General features: G+C 52.5%; 1 protein-coding gene across 5 annotated transcripts in view; it reads left to right on the top strand.

Moving 5' to 3' along the window:
• The window catches only part of ATAD2B (ATPase family AAA domain containing 2B), an 89,659-nt gene that overhangs the window by 51,998 nt on the left and 17,404 nt on the right, over window positions 1-20,257 (top strand). For all 5 annotated transcript variants that reach the window (XM_069097333.1, XM_069097331.1, XM_069097330.1 and 2 more), the window contains 6 exons: window positions 2,003-2,093; window positions 5,199-5,510; window positions 5,811-5,943; window positions 11,329-11,515; window positions 14,078-14,263; window positions 16,900-17,035. In XM_069097333.1, coding sequence (XP_068953434.1) covers window positions 2,003-2,093; window positions 5,199-5,510; window positions 5,811-5,943; window positions 11,329-11,515; window positions 14,078-14,263; window positions 16,900-17,035 — 1,045 coding nt within the window. The remainder of the gene's footprint in view (window positions 1-2,002; window positions 2,094-5,198; window positions 5,511-5,810; window positions 5,944-11,328; window positions 11,516-14,077; window positions 14,264-16,899; window positions 17,036-20,257) is intronic.

The raw sequence follows: 20,257 nt of genomic DNA, 5'->3' as shown, positions 1-20,257 counted from the left end.
TCTTAAAAGAAGAAAAGGAGGAGAGAAGGAATACACAGGGGAGAGGGAAGGGAGAGGAAGAGAATGGGGAGGGGCGTGTGTGTGAGGGGGGGGAGAACCTTAACCTCATTTTACATTGAGCTGGTGAAAGGAGGGACGATAAAGTTGTGGACAGAAATACATTTCACCAGAGTTACAGGAGGGAAAAGGAGAGTTAAGACAGAATGGAAATTAGGGGAGATCAGTTAAATGGGCATGGGAAACAAAGAGAAGAAAAATTATCAGAGATTAGGATAGAGGGAAGTCAATAATTAGCAATTATAACTGAATGTGAGTGAGGTGAAATGACCCACAAAATGGAAAATATTAGCATAATGGATTAGAAACCCGAATTCATTAATATGTTTATAAGAAACACATTTGAAACAGAAAAATACACATAGACTTAAAGGAAGGGACTAAAATGAGCAGAATCTGTTGTGTTTCTGTTGGGGGATCTTAGACAAAGCAAAACAGGCCTAGTTAAAAGAGACAAATTGCATTTTGCTAAAGCTATAGAAAATGGATTAATAATAGCAATACTAAAATTCTGTATACCAAATGGCATACCATCTAAGTTTTTGAAGAAAAATTTAAATAAATTCCAGGGAGAAATAGTAAAACTAATAGTGGGGGATCATAGTTTGCTTCTCTTGGCCTATATAAATCTAAACAAAAAATGAACAGAAATGAAGGAATCTTATATAATAGAATCTTAGAATATAGAAATAGAAATAAAAAGGAATACACCTATTTCTCGTTGTGCCTGGCAATTCCACAAAAATTGAATGTATATTAAAACTTTAAATTCTGACATATGTAGATAAGTTTTTGTTTTAATGACTGTAATTCAATAAAAATTATATTCAATAATTGCTAAGATTAAAAAGGTAACTGCAACTAAATAACTTATTCCCAAAGAATGGGTGGGTCAAAGAACAAGCCATAAAAACATTGAACAGTTTTGCATAATCACAAAGAGACAGTATTCCAAAATTTTAGGGATGTAGCCAAAGCCATATTTAAGGGAAAAAAATTCATCTCTAAACATTTCATCAGTAAAAGAGGGAGAGAGAGCAGATCAAAGAATTGTACATAGATTAAAAAATTACCCTGGAAAACTAGCAAATGAAATACTCCCAATTAAGCACCGAAATAGAAATCTTAAAAATCAGAGGAGAGGAACAAAACTGATAGTTTTAAAAAAAACTAAAACAGCCCATCAATTGATAAATAAAATAAATAAAACTATGAGTGGTTTAAGAAAAACTAATAAAATAGGTAATCTATTAGTAGCTTGATTTAAGCCAAATATGCAATATCAAAAGTGGTAAAAGGTGAATGTAGTGCCAATGAAGAACAAATGTGAGAAATTATCAGGAACTGTTTGGCTTAACTATATGCCAATGGTGAGATGGACGAATAATTCCTGATTTGTAAACCCAACGCTTAAATAATCTGTGATGATTTCAGTCAGTGCAGGGACGGCCTTTGACAAGATGACGCCACATATCTTCCCGCTAAAAACACTAGAAAGCATGGGAGGAAGTGGGGCTTTGCTTTCTCGGCAAGAGACCTCCATCACCGTGGCTCTGCAGTGCAGTACTCAGAACAGAATAAGGCAGGGAGCCCCAAGCACAGGAAGATCAGCAGGTACTAGGTTTGTGTAGAGGACCCCAGAGAGTCAGCGAATGATCCACATGAAGTCCCAGGGGACACTTGTCTTCCAGAAGTCGTCCCATAGGAACGGGCTGTGTGACTGGGAGTGAACAGAAGGGTGCCTGGGGTGCAGAGCGCCCGGCCTCAGACATGCCCCTTCTTGGGTCACTGATGAGAAGTGACTATTGTCTCTGCGCTGGCAGGTGCCCCATCCCGTGCTATTTGAGACCTGTCCTTCCTCCTCCTCCTGCAGGGTGCTTGGCTACAGGAGGGCTGCTGTCTCTGTACGTGCTGCTCTGTAATCTGCCTGTGCTTTGCTCCCCAGGCCCGGAAGCACATTTTGCAGATCCACACCCGGGACTGGAGCCCCAGACTGTCGGACCTCTTCCTGGGCGAACTGGCTGAGAAATGTGTTGGTGAGTGACGCTCTCTGAACCTAGTCATTTATGAATCCGTGTTTGCTCTCGTCCAGCCCGTATCACTTTTGGTTCCAGTTGGAAGGTCAGAGAATGGCTTGGCGTATCTTCGAGTGTGGGGAACGAGACTTGACTTTGGTTCTTAGATAGTTTTGGCTCAATTTAGAGTGTGATCTCTTACCGCTTATGAGTGACAGGGCCATTATTGAGTAAGCCTTGTGACTACAGGGCACACAGAGGATGCTGTCCTTCCTTCCCAGGCACGTGGTGCCCTTTTTCTTCATGGTGTCCTCCGCTAAGCAAACCATTGTAGGAGAAGCAGGAGCCTGTCCAGGCGGGTGCCCCAGCTCCTGACCCATCTGGTGCCCGCTTGGAAGTCCACGAAGAGGCAGCGGGGCCCTCCCATCTCCCCTCAGGCACAGCGGCCCCACTCAGGCTAGACGGCGGGGCCCGTGTGAGGGCCCTGCACGCTGCTGCGCCACTCCCTGACTGCTTGTAGGGATCTGCTCTGCCTGCTGCTCCTTTTTTTTCCTTCTTTTTTCCCTTTTGCTCTTTAAGAAAACATACCAGTTCTGAGACTTGCAGAGAGGCCCCTGCCCAGAGATGAGCCGTCAGAGGCTCTGTCTCCCATCCGTGACGTCAGCCTTACACCACCTCACACTGCCTGTCAGTCCACATTCAGTCAGCTACATCCGAATTGTCCTCTTCATCCACAGGGACCTCCATCTCCGAAGCAGCCTCCCTCAGCTTTTGAGCCACCGAGACCTCGACGTCTTCGGGTGAGGAGAAAACGTAACTCTCTCCAGCACACCACCAGTCTAACTTGGCCGGGTACCAGACAGCATGCACCCAACCTCTTCCCTGTCGATTTGGCCTTGTGCTGCTTGGTGGGAGAGGGTGGCGTTTGGAGGGAGAGCCGCGTGGCCCTAGAGAGTCCACCCGCGCTTGCTGCCGCCCTCCCGGGAGGTCCCACCCCTAGCAAGCAGGCCTGTGGCAGAGCCCAGAGCATTCTTTCCCCTCTGTACTCTCTGCACTCTCTGCTTTCCTTCTTCTTTCTCAGTCTTAGATCTGCATTTCCACTATCTTCCTTCTCAATCAGATGTGTACAGCTCATTTTCCCTTGATTCCCCACATTTTGGTCAGTACTTTCAGTTGTGATGCAGTTTTTCAAATTCTCACAATAGTTTTTGAAGTCAGAAAAATCTGCCCACCTTAATCCCCCAAGGGAGATGGACTGATCCAGTTTTTCTTTTCCTACCTTGGGTTTTATTTTTAAAAATTACCTTGTCTTTAAGTGGCTCCTGACTGACGTAACACCTTCTGGTCAGAGAACCAGCCTACTTGATAAGAGTCAAGTAGGATGTGCTTTCCATTCCGTGGCCTGGCTGGTCCGGGCACGGCCCCTCATGGCCCCTGTGGCCCTCAGCTCAGTGAAGCGATTGCTGGGGCACATGATTGGGCTACCCAAGACCACCAGAGTCTTGTCTGTGACTGCCGTGGGCTTTGTGCCTGCTAGAAGAGTCTGAGGGGCTGCAGCACAGGCCTTGGTGGCTCCCTTGCTCTCCCAGGCTCCGGGTTCTGCAGGGCAGATGTGCCTGTGTGCGGTGGTCTGGTCCTTCCTGCCTTCATGGGTTGGACTGTGCGTGTGTCCTGGCTTTCCACCCCCTCAGTCTCAGAGGGGTGGTACTTGAACTCTCCTCTGCCGCAGTCTTTATGGAGGAGACTTCCCAGCTTTTCAGGGAACTTGCCACGGCCCCCTCTCCTTCTAAGACCTCGAGGTGACTGTGGTGGTGTCTCTAAGAAAACAATGGTCAGTGTCATTGGAACTGGACGCTGGTCAGTGCAGGTCTCCACATGGGCTGCGGAGAAGCCTTGCTTCAGTTTTTAATGGGATTCAGTTGTGTCTTTTTGTGAGGGGACAGAGAAACCCCCCCATATTTTCCTGCCTCACGAGTGTCCTTTTTGGGATCTGAGCAGGTCCGTGTGTTAGTGTGTGTGTGTCTGTATCTGTGTGTATTGAAAGGGGAATGGGGCCCCTGGTTGGGAGAAACCCTTTGTAGTAGTGTGCCTGCTTCCTTTGGGTAATAGGAGTGACCTTGTCCTCCTCTGGGTGCTGGCCTTGAGTCGGGGTGGGCTAGAGAGTTGACGTTCTTTGCATGTCTTAAGTCAGGTGTGTTCTCACTCTGGAGGCCCTGGCAGCCACTCAGGGAGCTCCTCTGGGGACAGAGGAGTGGCTGTTGCCAGGGTTGGGGAGGGCTTATTGGGGAAAGGGACTTGGCGTGATGTCAGCGGTGTCTGTCCATAGAAGCAGGGGGAGCGGCCCCCAGTGTGTGCCCCCAGGGCCATGCAGCCTGGCCTGTGTGAAAGGCCTGCTGGGAGCAAGGCTGCTGGGCAGCAGCTAGCGCCCTCCCTGGTTGTGATGGGCACCTGCACATGCGGCCTCCTGGGCCCTTGCCCCGCATGGCGCACAGGTTCTGTCGCCCCGTGGCTGTTTGGGTGACTGACAAAACTCAGAGAATGCTTCCTTTCTAAAGATGATTTCTAGAGGAGAAAGCAGCATGTTCCAACGTTTTTTAGAAGTGGGAGTTGAAGGGCAGCTGTGGGGCTTGCATAGAGTACCTGGGCTGGTATCAGGAAGACTTGAACTCAAATCCAGTCTCGGTCACTTAGTAACTGCGGGTCCCTGGGCAAGTCCCTTCACCTCCTCCTGGGGAGGTGCTTGGCTCCAAGGCTGGTGTCTGGTTATCACTAGATCAGTGATGGACCGTTTGTGGTGAGGTCCAGGGCATTGGGTGTGAACTCGGCAAGAGGATTAGTACTTGCGACAGTGCTGGCCCTGCAGGGTGCTGGCATCCGGATTCCTAGAGCCCCTCTGTGCTGGAGTGTGGAGGCAGCCTGAGATTCTAGGCCCAGAGGACGCCCCTGCGTCCGGCCCCACGTCTGTCCCTGCATCTGTCCATCTGACCTCGAGGGGTGGCGAGCGGGGGCTGAGGCTGGTCATCTGGGGTCCTTAGAAGGCTTGAGTGGGGCTGGGTTTGGGCGTGGCCGGGTGGGGCCCAGAGTCAGTCTCACCTCTGCACCCTTCTGCCTCCCTGTGTGCATTAGGCTACTGTGGCGCTGACATCAAGGCCCTGTGCACGGAGGCCGCCCTGCTCGCCTTGCGCAGGCGCTACCCGCAGATCTACGCCAGCAGCCACAAGCTGCAGCTGGACGTGTCCTCCATTGTGCTCAGCGCGCAGGACTTCCACCACGCCATGCAGAACATCGTGCCTGCCTCCCAGCGTGCCGTCACATCCTCGGGCCACGCCCTGTCGCCCATCATTAGGCCTCTTCTGGAGAGGAGCTTCAACCACATCCTCTCTGTTCTTCAGAGAGTGTTTCCCCACGCCGAGACCAGCCAGGGGGACAGACGAGAAGGTAACACTCCTCAGCGACCCTGCCTGGGGCTGGGGGTGCCACCCGGCCCCTAATAGACTGTCCTTTGGATAGGTGGTGGGTAGGAGGAGCCTCCTCGAGGAGTGTCAAGGGGTCTTGGGGTCCAAACCGTGCGACCCTAGGCTACTTTGCCCTTTGTGTGTCTGGTCCTTCCTGATGCGCCCTTAGAGCAGGGAAGGGGCCAGGAAGGTGGAAGCCCACAGCCCTAGGCGTCGGGGGGGGGGGGGGCTCAGCCACGCTCACCCCAGCTCTGAACCCTCCTTCCCTCCTCTCGTTGGACAGACGCACAGAGTCTCCTCCTAGAGGACAGCGAGGATGAGAACACTGTGTCGATATTCGAGACCGGCTGTTCCTCCGGATCACCAAAGAAACCGTCCCCAGCTGCTGCCCACAAGCCCTACCTGCACTTCAGCACGTGAGTGTCTGCTGCGGTCGGTGCCAGGGGCGCACGCTTCGGGGGGGAGCCCTTGTCACAAGTCTCCACCCCTTCTGTGGGGGAAGCGCCATGGGCCCCATGGCTTTCCGTGGGGACGTTCCATGTGGCCGCGCTTCCTGACCCGGGATCCCCCGCCGTGCACAGTCATTTTAGGGCTTCTTGTAGTCACCTTGGCGGGTAGTCTGCAGGCGTGTGGCCCTCTGTGCCTGGGCAGCTTTGGGAAAAGCGTCTGGTCTGGCTTCAGTAGAAGGGGCTGGTGCCTGTGGCCTCGCAAACGGACTCCGCCAAGAGACTTGGGGACTGCCCTGTGAGCGTGGCTTTTCTTGAGGCAGGCCTGGCCTCTCTCCTCCTCTCTGGTGGGGTCTCGGGCTTCTGAAGAGGCACCCTTGTTCCTGGTGCTGAGCCCAGGAGGCTGGCTGGCTGCACTGGCCACCCTCCGGTCGCAGCTGGCCCCCTCCTCTGCCAGGGGCCAGGCATGGGGCAGAGGTGGGAGGCTCCCAGGAGTCAGGGGCTGCAGGGAGGAGCCCAAGGCCGTGATGGAGGGGCCTACCCGGGGCCCCTCAGCCGTAGGGGCCCGATCCACTGCCCCGCCAGCTGCCTGTGCTGGTCTTGGGATGCCGGGCTGCGGTCTGTCTGTGGCAGCTCTCTCCAGGCGGGCCTCCCGCCCACATCACAAGGGACCTTCCCCTCCTTGGTGCTCCCCTGGCTGTAGGGCTGGCGCTGACCCCCAAAAGGATGGGGCAGGAGGGAGGAGCCTCCAGACCGGCTGCACCAGAGGTTTGGAGAAGCAGAGGGGCCCGGGGGCCTGGGAGACCCGGATTCAGATCCAGACTTAGCTGCTTCCTAACTGGGGGTCCTGGGCAGGTCCCACAGCCACTGTCTGCCTCCGTCTCTTCATCTGTGAAACAGACGTCTGCACTTACACTTGCCCCAAAGTGCTCCCGTGAATTTGTTAAACCCTCACGTTGTGCACAGTGCCCTTCTAAGCCCTGGGGTCTCAAAGCGAGCTGCCGGCCAGCCCCTGCTCCTGGGGAGCCCTGTCCTCACAAAGATTACGCCCTGCGGGAGGCTTCACAGCCAGCCCTTAGGTGCACATGGCTACTGCTGGGCCCAGCCCTCCTTGGATTCTCTTGTCATTCTCTGCCTGCAGAGGCCGACAGTAGAGTGCAGAAGGTGGACTCTGGAGATATTAGGAGAGGATGGCCACCTCCGAAAGGGAAAGGTGTGGGGGCCACGCCCTGTTCCTGAGGAGACGCAGCTTTCCTGCCCTTGTGGTCCTTGGGGGTTTTGTGCCTGGGCACGTGGCCCTCACAGCTCCCATTGGACCGCCATAGTGATGGAGGCCCTACTGTGTGCTGGCTCCAGGGAGGACCCGGGGGAAGGCCAGAGGAAGGGGCAGGGCTACAGAGCATGTCACGTGAGGGTCAGCAGAAGGCACGTCCATCAGCATGTCCGGCAGGGGCTGCGGAGTGGGGCAGCCTCATGTGGAGCCCTGTCAGACTCCATGCTTTTCTCTTTTGAGTCTCCTCAGGCTGAGTTCCGGGGCAGCTGGTGGTGCAGGGGGCATGCCTGGCCCTGTGCCCAGCGCTGGGGAAGCCCACGGCCTGATGAGGGAGGGTTCAGGGGCCAGCTTGGAGAAGTGCAGGTGATTTAGTTGGGCAGACAGTGATCTTCTGGAAAGGATGAGCAGGAAAGTGGCTGGGTGGGAAATAAAAGTCAGAAAGGCCTGAATTCAAATGTGGATTCAGACACCTGCTGGCAAGATGACCCTGGGCAGCTCACTTCACTCCTGTTTGCATCAGTTTCCTCATCTGTAAAATGTGGGGGGGTGGTAACAGCAGCTGCCTCCCAGGGGTTGTGAGGACTCCCCCCTGCTTGCACAGAGGGTGTGCTTTGTGTGCGAAGATCCCCCGGGGGTATCTGAGGACGCTCGAGAGCTTTTGTCATGAATTACCCAGACTCTCACCTCCCAAGTCGGCTCAGCCTGCCCACGTCTGCACAGGCTCCTCTCCATGCTCTTCGTATAATGAGGTTATTGTTGCACCATTTCTTAATGGGTTTGTTCTGAGAAAGGTCGCCCTGGAGACTGTCTGTGCACAGGATGCCTGGCCAGCCGGTCACTGCACAGAAAGTGCACTCCAGTGTGGCTTTGGAGAAGGCTGTGTTTGGTGTCAGCATTGGCTTTGTTAGAGCAAGGTGCTTTTGGGAAAAAACCCGGAAGCTGTGTGGTCCCCATGGCGTGCTGTATGCACGTGGGCGGCCTGGGCAGGGGCCCTCTCCGAGGTGCTCCCCATCTGGAGGGGGAGCTGTGGGAGGCAGGCCAGACAGACGACCCGAGCAGAGACTTCTTCCTTCACCATTTCGGCGGGGGGGGGGGGGGGGTGCGGTTCTCTCCTTACCCCCAGACTCTGGCCTCTTGAGGAAGGAGGCTGCCTCTGTCCCCACCTGCTGCCTGTTGCCAGGTACTGCCAGTCTTACCTTCCTGACGTCTTAGGTCACAGCCCTCATCTCTGGGGGCTTGTGCCTCATCTGGCCTGTGTCCTCAGGCGTGTCGTGTGTGCCTGGCGCCGTGCTCAGTGCAGCAGGTAACCAGAAGAGGCAGAAGGCAGTCCCTGCCCTCATGGAGCTCACAGTCTAGTGGGGGGGGGGGTACAGCATGTGCATGTGAAGGATGACAGAGGGAAGGCTTCCTGTTGGAAGGGGGAGGCTGGGGAGGTCAGTGGTCAGGGCCGAGGAGGAGAGAGTGCCAGGTCCCCAGACCAAAGAGGACGTGTTGGGGAGTCGTGTTAGGAGCCTGGAAAGAGAGGAGTGGGGGACATCAGGAAGGGCTTTGAAGGCCAAGTAGAGCATCTTGTGTTTGATGCTGAGGGTGATGGGGAGCTACTGCGATGGTGGGATGCAGCCCATGCTTTGGTGTCTGAGCGCGGAGCGGAGGATGGACAGGGCCAGCAGCGCCCCCTGCAGCTGGGGCAATAGTCCAGGCTTGAGGTGCTGGGGGCCTACACCAGACAGGGGGCAGGGTTTGAGGAGAGGAGAATACAAAGAGAAACTCGACATGCCTTGGTGCTGCCTTGGCTCTGGGAGGATGGGGGGGAGGGCATTGGAGGAAAGAGGATGGATTGGCCCCTGGCTGCTTCCTGAGGTGGGGGGGGTGCGGTTTGCTAACCTTTAAGGAAGGTTAGGAGTCTGACACAGGGAAATGGAGAGCGCAGATCTGAAGGCAGTGGGCAAGCCTGTTGTGGGGTTGCACCTGCACACTTTGTTAAAGAAGATGTTAATTGTCTGCAGTTATTTGATGTATTTCAAATTTATTACCCGTTTCTAGTTGATGTTAGTTTTGAAACAGTTTTGAGTTCTGGCTTCTCGCCCAGCCATTGGGAAGGCCACAGGTACCGGCGTGCCAGACTGTGGGAGCAGACAGCAGGCTCACTCAGCTAGTGTACTGATTGGGTGAATGGGCCCTAACTTCTAAAAGACCTTGAATGCCAAGCTAAGGAGGTGAATGCTCTTGTGGGTGTTGGGGAGTCAGACCGTTCTCTCCTCGGGCCCTTTCAGGAGGTCCCCTGAGAGGTGATCAGGAAAACAGAGGGAGGAGGGAGCAGCCTCTCAGTAACACCTAAAACACCAGATGCTTCCCAGTTCCCAGAAGGGGCAGCACTGAGCCCTGGACTTCAAGTACTGGGGACCCAGCCTACCTGGATTATCTGTCTACATGGTGTTTCCTCCAGGAGGATACAAACTGCTTAAAGTCATTATTCTGACATTTAGATGCCAGGCTTACAAAGATCATCTCATATCTTCACAACAAGTCTGTGACTGCCAGCCTGGACAAAGGCATGGAGGTGGGAGATGTGACGGTGTTTGTAAGGAAGGGCAAACTTGGGCAGTGCAGGGTTTAAGGTGCCCATAGCACATTAGCCTTGAATGTCTTGCTTGTTGACAAGTTGACTACTAAGGTTTTTGTAAGCTTATTTTTCTGTTTTGAGGTTGTGTGTGTACTCTGTTCCTCTCCCCCATCCCCTGTTGTAGGATCTTGGAGGGCAATGACTGATTTTCTTTTTTTCCTTCTTATTTGGTATCAGTTTTGAGCTTTGTAAGTAGTTGGTGTTATGAGTGACCACAGAGCACTGGTTCAGAAAGGACTGTTAGCCGTAATCACAATCTCTGAAATGATAAATTCCGTGTTTTTGTGACTTCTGTACTGCGAGCTTCAGAGAAGAGCTAAATTGGTATTTCTGCCCGTGTACTCAAGGCCAGGGTGCCATTTTGTATTTGCCATTGTTCAGTGGCTTGCCATGGTATAGCTTGTTCGTTAAGCCCCATGGAGGGGGCTCCCCTCCCAAGTGAGTCCCAAGTGACCAACCCTGTGAAGCTGGACCTGGCCCCCACACTGTGCAGGCTGCTGGGGCTGCCAGGGGCCATTGGTTGGGCAGATTCTTTTCCAAGCCTTGCCTAGTTGGGCAGAACCTGTAGTTCCCTCTGTGCCCACACAAATCCCTGGAGCTGGCCTCACTTTCTAAAGCTTTCTGTCCAAGCCAGGACCTGCCTCTGAGTGGTGTGGGTGTCTCATTGATATTCCTGTCTCTGGACAATTCCCCCTTTGGATCCTCTTCTACTGGAGCCCCCATAGCATTGTTGACCCTAGGATCTTTGCTTGATGGAGGAGATGCTACCCAGGCTGATGAAGTAGCTCTTATTGACTGTCTCTGGTCACTCACCCTCTCCCTGGTTACTCACTATCTCTGGTCATTCATACTCTCCGTGGTCACTCAGACTCTGGTCACTCACACTCAGCATGGTTTGGTGGAGACATGTGAGGTGCATAGGAGCCCTTTGGTTCTCCTTGAGGTTCTGGTCATCTCTGTGTCTTTGTCCATCTCCTGACTGGTTTGGAGGCTGAGAAGGCTGGAGAGAGTGATTCCCTGGGGTTGTTTTCATCCGCTTCCTTCCTCTTCTGCTCCATTGGATGCCATTGTCTGCATGGCCACGCTCTCTTTCTCCCTCTTCTCCCTTCCTCTTGTCCATCACTCCTCCCTCTTTTTCTCTATCTCTTTCTTCTCTCCCTACCCCTTTCTTCTTCCTTCACTTTTCACCTTCCTTTCTCCTCCCTCCCTATCCTTTCTCATCCTTTTCCTCCCACCTGGCTCACTTCTCCCCTTCCTTGTCATGCCCCCTGCACTGTGGCTTTGGCCCCCAGGGCTTGGTTCTGGACCCTCTTCTCTTTTTTCTCTCTCTCCCCTCAGCCTTTCATTGCCTAGGTCATGCTCTGACTTCTGTCCCTCTGCAGTGTCCTCTAGTTGGAGGGATTTCTCTTGACTTTGTGGCCAGGGTCCCACTGAACACCCTTCTCCTTCCTTGCTGCAGGTCAGCTTCTCAGCAGCCCACATCATACCGGCCTCGCCTGCTGCTGTCTGGAGAGAGGGGCTCGGGGCAAACTTCGCACCTGGCTCCTGCCCTGCTGCACACTCTGGAGAAGTTCTCTGTGCACAGACTTGACCTCCCTGCGCTTTATTCAGTCAGTGCCAAAACACCTGAGGAGTCCTGTGCCCAGGTACGAGCTGGGGTGGGCACCGTAATCCTTGCATGGAAGGTGGGGTCAAGAGCCAAGAGAGTGGCTTTGGAGCTGGGGGCCATCCAGCCTCTCAGTGGTTAGGGGAAGTGCCTCACTTCAGGAGGGCGTGGCGCCACCACCGTCTGTGTCAGAAACGCTGATCAAGGGCGTTCTTGTGCTCCTTGTTTCCTGATTCCAAGGAATTCCACGGTCACTCTATGGTCTTTGTTCCGGACTCCCAGTCTGGTTCTCTGCATGTGCAACCACCTGGAAAGCCAAAGAATTATGGGAAGAATTTGGGGAGACAGGAGTCGGGAGCATCTGCCTGATTCCAAGAGGTGGACGGGAGGAGGGCAGGTGCACCTTCTAGGGTACAGTGGGGGGGGCTTCTGTTGGGCTTAGCTGTCGAGCTTGCAGGGGGAGAGGGTGCTTCCTCATCAGCTCACTGCTTCACTCTGGCCAGTGACCCTTCCAGACCTGTGGCTCCAGCTCCCCAGCCTCCTATTTGACTGAAAAGATGGAGGCTGTGATCTCCTTCTTCTTCCCTCTTACCCGGGGCATATCATTCAGGTGCCTTCTGCCATTGGCCCATGATGAGGTGGCCTGGCTCCAGACCAAGCTGACTCTCCTGTACCATGTCCCAGCAGACTGGCCCTGCACTGTCATCTGCCTTGGGCCTTATATCTCCTCGTCTGTAAATGTGCCTGCATCAGCCAGCTCCCTTCTCAGAAAAGCCTTCATTCCATCCAACCATTCCCACTAACTGTGGTCCCCTATTCTGCCTTTTGTGGCTAAACTCCTCAAGAAAGCTGTCCACAGTTGGGGGTCCATTTCCTTCTCTCTCCCCTCTTCCCCCTCTCTCCCCTCTCCCCCCTCCCCTCTCCCCCTCTCTCCCTCTCTCCTTACCCCTCTCACCTCATCATTTTACCAAAACTGCTCTTACTGGCTGGTCCTCATGCTGCTTTTCATACTGTTTTGTCACTCCCTCATCTCTAGGTTTTCAGGACCCCTGCCCCCCCGCCCCCTTCTTCTCCCTCTCTGACCGCTCCTTCTCTGTCTCCTCGGCCGGATCCTCTTCTACATCAGGGCTTCTTAAACTTTTTCCACTCATGACCCACAGTTTAAGAAGTGCTTTTCTAGATCATGCCCTTTAACCATAACCCCAGGTGTCCCTAAGGTTTCTGTCCTAGGCCTTCTTCTCTCCTCCCTCTGGACTGCTTCCCTTAGGGAATCTCATCACCTTCCATAGATTTAATAACTGTCTCTTTGCTGATGATTCTCAGATCTATATTTCCTGCCCCTATCTCTGCTGACCTCCAGTTTTGGATCCATAAATGCCCTTCAGACATTTCCAGCTGGATGTCCATCTGACACTTGATGTGTCCAAAACAGAACTCATCAACTTTCCCCTAAACCCTTCTCGCTCCTACCTTCTCCATTAGTCCTTGGCCTCCTCACTCTTTCTTGCCCCCCCCCCCCCCCCCCCCATCTAATCTGGTGCCAAGGTCTGTCAGTTTCTCCTCTGCTACATCTCTGGTCCATTTCACTGCTGCTACATCTCTGGTCTATTTCTCCTCTGCTACATCTCTGGTCTATTTCTCCTCTGCTACATCTCTGGTCCATTTTGCTTCTGCTACATCTCTGGTCCATTTCGCTGCTGCTACATCTCTGGTCCATTTCTCCTCTGCTACATCTCTGGTCCATTTCACTGCTGCTACATCTCTGGTCTATTTCTCCTCTGCTACATCTCTGGTCTATTTCTCCTCTGCTACATCTCTGGTCCAGTTTCGCTTCTGCTACATCTCTGGTCCATTTCGCTGCTGCTACATCTCTGATCTATTTCTCCTCTGCTACATCTCTGGTCCATTTTGCTTCTGCTACATCTCTGGTCCATTTCGCCTGTGCAGCATCTCTGGTCCATTTAACCTTTTGCATCTCTGGTCCATTTCACCTCTTTAGCACTACCCCTACCCTGGTCTGGGCTCTTATCACCTCACCTTGGATTTTGGCAGTAGGTGCTGGGGTGGGAAGAGGGGGTGGTCCCTGCTGTCTCTCCCCACTCCTGTGCAACCTCTATTCAGCCACCAAAGAGATTTCCTTAAAGTGCAGATCCAACCATGTCTCTCCTCCTCCAGTCCCCACCCCTCAAACTCAATAAAATGCACCAACTCCATATTTACTGCCCCCAGGATCCAATACAAAATGCTGTGTTTATCATTTAAAGCCCTTCATAACCTGCTCATTCCTCCCTCTCTAGTCTTCTCCTACTTTACTCCCTGATACCCCAAGTTCTTGGCTGTCTCCAAGGTCTGGAACACTCTCCCTCCTCTGTTTAGACTGCTGATACCACTGGCTTCTTTTAAATCCCACCTTCTGTAGGAAGCAGTAATTTGCCTGTTGTCTCCAGCAGGTGATCAGGAGCTCCTTGAGGGCAGGGTCTGGCTTCATGGTAAGGTGCTTCCTCACTGTGGACTGTCTGGCTGCTGTTTGCAGAGGTGTTCCCCAGCAGAGAGAAGAGTGAGCCTCACATACTTTTCTGTCTGCCTTTCTCCCCGTGGTCAGATATTCCGTGAAGCTCGGAGAACAGTACCAAGCATTGTTTACATGCCTCATATTGGTGACTGGTGGGAAGCTGTCAGTGAGACTGTGAGAGCAACATTTCTGACCCTGCTGCAGGACATACCATCCTTCTCCCCTATATTTCTCCTGTCTACCTCTGAGACTATGTACAGCGAGCTGCCCGAGGAGGTAAGGATGGTGGTGCAGGTGCAGGAACAGGAGCCACCTGGCCCAGCCTACTCTGAACATGAACCTGATGGAGCCCAGGTCTGGAGACTGAGATTCAGGCCTCTGCATCCTCCCTTTTCACGGCTGTGGCAGGTTGCCACATTTCTCACATCATTCTGTTAGGACCGTGTGGGCTCAGGGCCGCCTGTGGGCTTCTCGGGAGGAGACCCTGGACTCCGCTGTGGAATGGTCAGGCTCTGCATTCAGCAGAAGAGTGCAGACCTGCCCCGTGGGCCGTGGGCTGCTCTTACTTGTTCCTACCCTCAAGATGCTGCTGTTCTTCCGTGGGAATGCAGAGCAGCTATTGCCAGTGTCCAGAAATGATGGGGGTGATCAGGGAAGGCCTTATGGGCGCAGCAGGTGGCCTTGAAACTCAGCCTCACAAATAGCTCAGGATTCCTGAAGATTGGGTGGGAACAGAAAGCATTATAGACACATGGAACAGTTAGTGCAAAAGCCTGAATGAGGGGCAGCTTGTTGTGCACTCAGGAGGACAGGGGGCCTGGGAAGTAGCAAGGAGGAAGAGGGTGAGTATGTAGCTGTTCTCCCACCCTGGGGGAAGGACGTGTGAATGGCAGGGGCAGATCTGGGCTGTGTAGGGAGGAGACACCCCTTACCTCCCATCCCCCAGACTGGGGACCTGCACTGGTAGAGGAGAGACGGCAGCAGGCTAGAAGGGACCAGGCTTGGTTATAAGCCTGAGCAGCTGGCAGGGCAGGACTGGCTCTGGTGTTCAAGGCTAGGGTGGCATCTGTTTTCATTTCTTTTGTTGGGAACATGTTGATGAAAGTAGGGTTTTTGTGTGTGTTAGTATTGTACATCTTGAGTCTAGGATCCTGTCTTTATTTAGCAAAAACAGAATTTTATTTTAGAATTCTACTTAATTTACTCCAAACTCAGTGGTCTGAGCTGGCAATGGCAGGTGGTTAGCTTTTTCCATCATTTCCCTGTTAGTCTTCATTGTTTGACCTGTGAATGGAGACGTTGGCACACTTGAGGAGACTGGGAGATCTGGAGGTGGGGCAGCAGGCCACATGCTCCCACAGTGGGCCCTTCCTGAGAGCCCTAGAGACCTTCCCTTGGTTTTCTGTCTCTCATTTCCTTAGGACTCATTGTGTCCTTCATCCGCCAGCCCTTGATTAAGGGTCTTGAACATGTCCTCACTTCTGGACCAGCTGTGGGGATACACGGATAATGAACGTACGGTCCCTGCCCTCGTCTGCCCTTGGCTCAGAGTCCTCCTGTGCTTGTGAATTACTCTCTGCTAGTTACAGATTTCTTTTCAGGACGGTCCCATTTAAGTTTTCCCCCTCTCTTTTTAAAATTATTTTTTATTCTGACTAAAGACACACCCCCATCTGTGATGTTCACAGCTCCATAGGCTTCTACTGGAAACTCGGAGTCTCCATTTTGTGCTACATGCTTTCAGGAAAGTTCGTAATCAGTACCATACTTTATTTTTTCAGAACCACCCTGCCCTCTTTCATTTATTTTATGATGTTCTAGTGGACCCCCTCTCCCGCATTTGGGGGGCTTTTGATAATTTTTCCACTCTAGCGAGGGGAGAAGCTCCTTGTAAACCGACAGGTGCCATCAAGCAGAATGCCCTCACCCGGTGGCAGGCATAATCCCACCAGGTTTGTTCCTGTCCCTGGGGTCCATCATATCCTTTGGGAGTTGAGTGCCATGTTTCATCATTGGTCCCTTTGGAGCCTGGTGGGTCATTGAATCTCCAGAGCTCTTCAGTCCTTGAAACTTGTCTGTGTTTATGGTCTCGCTAATGTTCTTTGGGTGCTGCTCATGTCCCTTTGTGTCAGTTCATACGAGTCTTCCCAGGCTTCTCTGAAACTCCCTCTTCTTGTTTCTTAGGGCTTGATAACCCATCATACTCCTGTTACTGTAGTTTGTTCAGCCATTCCCAGCTGAAGAGGAGCCTTACTCACCACCACCACCACCTTTAAAACCCTTTAGGTTTTTAGTCTTCTCTTTGTTCAGGGTCAGGAAGTTTTCTGGTACCATCTCTGCCTCCCCCTCCCCCCAGAATGTGAATGTTTCTGCCTCCTTTCCACTACCACTTCCCTAACAACAAAGAACAGCCAAGGAGCAGATGCCAGCTGCTACCCACTGCCAGCCCACTCCACCCTGGGTCACTGTGCATTTTTAGGGAGTTGTTTCTGATGGGTTCCTTTGAGTTTTGATCGACCGTTCTTTGCTTCTCGTAAGAGGCCCGTTAATAGGGTTAGTCAGGCACAACTTATCCATTTGCCTTTTTTGTAACCCTAGAATAAGCACAGAAAAAAGAGGCCTCATGTCTCTTCTTGACACAGTCAGGGAGACTGATCGTGCTGTCTTCTGTCAGCCCCTGTCATCATTACTTGGTGCTTAGACTGACAGGAGCGGCCCCTATTGGCCTCTCAACCGAACTCTGAGGATGGTGCAAAGAGAACCGTGGCCTAACGGCTGACTCCTGATGTTTCTCCTTCTCACCTCTCTCTCTCTCTCTCTCTCTCTCTCTCTCTCTCTCTCTCTCTCTCTCTCTCTCTCTCTCTCTCTCTCTCTCTCTCTCTCTCTCTCTCTCTCTCTCTCTCCTGGTATAGGTTAAATGTATATTTAGAATCCAATATGAAGAGGTCTTGTATATTCAAAGGCCCATTGAAGAAGACAGACTCAAATTTTTCCAGGAGTTGATCCTCAATCAGGCATCGATGCCTCCACCAAGAAAGAAAAAAGCTGGTAAGTCTCTACCCCATTCACCAAACAGCTGTGGGGGGTGGAGGTGGGATGGTAGGGGGGATGCAGAGAGAGTCTTGTCAGCAGTGGGAGGGCACATCCCATTCACCGCGGTTGTAAGGCTTGTACCTCGCCAAGGGTCCTTTCTACATTGGTCAGCCTCTGCTCTGCTGTGGGTTTGACATCTGGGGTTTCCAGCAAGCCCTCCCTTCTCCTTGCTCCTCTCCGGTCTGACTAGTAAGACCTGTCCTTGTGGGCCCTTCTTCCAAGAACAGCAGGGATCCATGTGGGTGGGGGCAAGGGTAGCGGGGAGGATAGGGCAGGGCTCAAGACCTCTCCTCTGCCTGACCTTCCTTGAGTGCAGGGCTGGAGGACCTAGCCAAAGTCTGCCAGCTTCAGGAAGGAGGATTTTGAGGGACTAAGGTGCCCCATTTTGGTTGGGAGGTGTACGTGCTGTCTTATCGCCACTTCACAGATTGGTCAGATCTCATCTCAGACTTAGGCACCCCAGGTCAGGAAAGGTGGCTGAAGTGGAGCGTTTGCAGCAGGGCAACTGGAGTGGGGAGGGGTCATAAGAGGAACCAGAGAGGGAGCTTAGGGTCTTTAGGACAGAGAAGAGAAACTGTGGGGAGGGGGGTGAGGAGCAGGATACCGCCATGTTATCACAGTAGCCAGGGCTGTAACATGGTTTGACGTGGGGAAGGGCTCAGCCGTGTTCTTCTGGCCGTAGAAGGTAGCACCAAGACTAGAGCTATGAAAATCAGGAAAACCTTCCTCCTCGTGAGACTTTCCCAGTGTGGAGCAGGTTCCCCAGGAGATGGTGGGCTCCCTCTTGGGGGGCTTCAGGCAGAGGCTGGACTCCAGATGGCCACTGAGGTCCCTTCCATATCTCAGTTTTTGAGACTCTGTTCTCTGGAGAAAGAGGGTGGGCTGGTTATCTTGGGAAGATGTTAAGTTTCTAGTGTCTTCTTATTTTCCAGTTTTGCCTTTAGAACAAGTTGATAGTAAAGAAAAAAAAGTCTGGAAAAGTAGAATGCCAGACTGAGCATTTTGTGTTTGATCCTCAAGGCCATAGGGAACCGCTCAGAGTGGATTGAGTAGGGGGTGGCACAGTCGGGCTTTTGTTTTAGGAAAATCCCTTTGATGGCTAGCTGGAGGATGGACCGGTTGAGGAGAGACTTGGTTCAGGCAGACCTGCCTAGCAGCTCCTGCGGTCATTCAGGCGCGAGGCCATGATCGTCTGCGCCAGGCTGGGGGCAGTGTTGGGAGAGAAGGGGGAGTATCCAACAGATGCTGCAGAGGTGAAATGGACAGGCATCGGCACCATATTGGATGTGGGGGCGAGAGAGAGTGAGAAATCTGGGATGACTCCTAGGTTGGGAGCCTGAGGGACTGCAAGGAGGGTGGTATCTTCTGGAGTAATAGAAAGGTGTGGGAATAGATAATGAGTTTTGTTTTGGATGTGTTGAGTTTCAGATGTTTACTAGACAGCCAGTTCAAGGTGTCTAAAAGGCAGTTGGAGATACAAGATTGCAGGCCAGCAGAGTTTGGGGCAGGATGAGTAGATCTGAGAATCGTCATCATGTAGATGGTCATTAAACCCATGGGAATTGACAAGGTCACTAAATGATCACTTTTAATCTTTAAAATTAATTAATTTAAATTAATAATCTTTATTTAATAATAAATTTTACTTATTTATATAATATATTAAATAATATATATATAAATATATAAACATATTAAATTAAATTTTATTTATTTAATAATAAAATTAATTTAAATTAATCACTTTAAATTGACAAAATCACTAAAAGAAGACCCAGGACAGAGCTTTGGGTAACCTCTGTAATTGATGACCTGCAAATGTGATGGAGGAGTGGTCAGATGGGTAGGAGGTGAACCAGAGGGAGCAGTGTCACAAATACCTAGAGAGAAGGAGAGAGTGACCAACAGTGCTCAAGGGCTGCAGAGAGGTCAAGGAGAATGAGGATTGAGAAAAGGCCATTGGGTTTGGCCACCAAGAGATCATTTAGTCACTTTGGAGAGGGCAGTGTTAATGGAATGATAAGCTCAGAAGTAAGATTGTAAGAAGAGACCAAGAGGAAAGAACACGGAGGGACCTAGTGTAGATGACTTTTTGGGAGACTTTGGACATAAAGGGCAGTAGTTATAAGGGGTGGAAGGGTCAAGTGAAGGTTTTTTTCAGGCTGAGGGAGACATGGGTGTGTAGGTAGACGAGAAGAAGCCAGTGGAGGAGAGATTGAAAATAAGTGGTGGGGGGGTGGTGATGGGGAGGAGATAGGATGGAATGAGATCACTTGAGCAGGTAGATGGATTGGCCTTGGTCAGGAGTTAGGCCACTTCATCCTGTGAGTCAGAGGGGAAGAAGGCCCCTGGGTGAGGGGGGATGAGGAAGAGGGATCTCATGGCGAATGGCTGCCATTTTTCTGTAAAATGTGGGGCAGGGGTCTTAGCTGAGAGAGTGGGAGAGGGGAGCCATGAGGGGCTCGAGGAGGGACGAGGTCTGGAAGAGAGGAACAGTGAGCCGAGGAAGGCGATTTGTTGGGGTTGCCTGGCGGCCGTCAGGGCCCAGTCAGAAGAGCGGTGTGGTTTTCTCACCTTTGTTCCGCAGCACATCTGTAGGCTCAGAAGCAGCAAATAGTGGGAGTGAGCCAAGGCTGAGACTGGTCTGGGCAGGCTCAGCCATAGGAGAGGGGGCCAAGGGCCCTAGAGAAGAGGAGAGGGTGCAGTGGAGCTGGCCTGTCACGGGCCTCCTGTGTGCTTGGCACTGTCTTGTCGACTGTCTCTGGTGGGGGCTGAAAGGCAGCTTGGTGCCACTGCCCTGCCACCACATGCTGCTTTTCCGTCCGTCCTACCCTCCTGCTCTTCTGGGGGCACCTGCTGCTTCTGACCTTCCTGGAGCTGGTGGTTTCCTGCTTGGTTTCCTGCCATTGATCAGGGGAGGAAGGGTGCTGTTGACCTTGCCCCCTTGGGTACCTGCTGGGTCTGAGGACGTGGGCTTTTTCGGCCCCTTCCCATCATCCCGCATTTGCTGTGAAGCCTCTCATCCCTCTGCAGGAAGCCTGCTGCCAGCTCCGTGGTCCCTCTGTCCCAGGGGCGCTTCGTGCCATCCTCGGGCCACGGCCTCAGGCCCCCCCAGACGGCTCCTGTGCAGGGCCTTCCTAGGAGAGCCCTTGTCTGCGTGTGATCCGCCCGTGTGCC

This window comes from Petaurus breviceps, unplaced genomic scaffold (genome assembly GCF_028583685.1).
Source record: "Petaurus breviceps papuanus isolate PSGF00001 unplaced genomic scaffold, PetGlider_PUasm1.0 356, whole genome shotgun sequence".
Classification (NCBI taxonomy): Eukaryota; Metazoa; Chordata; class Mammalia; order Diprotodontia; family Petauridae; genus Petaurus; species Petaurus breviceps.
The sequence above is the reverse complement of the archived record's forward strand: the minus strand, read 5'-3'. Positions and strand labels throughout refer to the sequence as shown.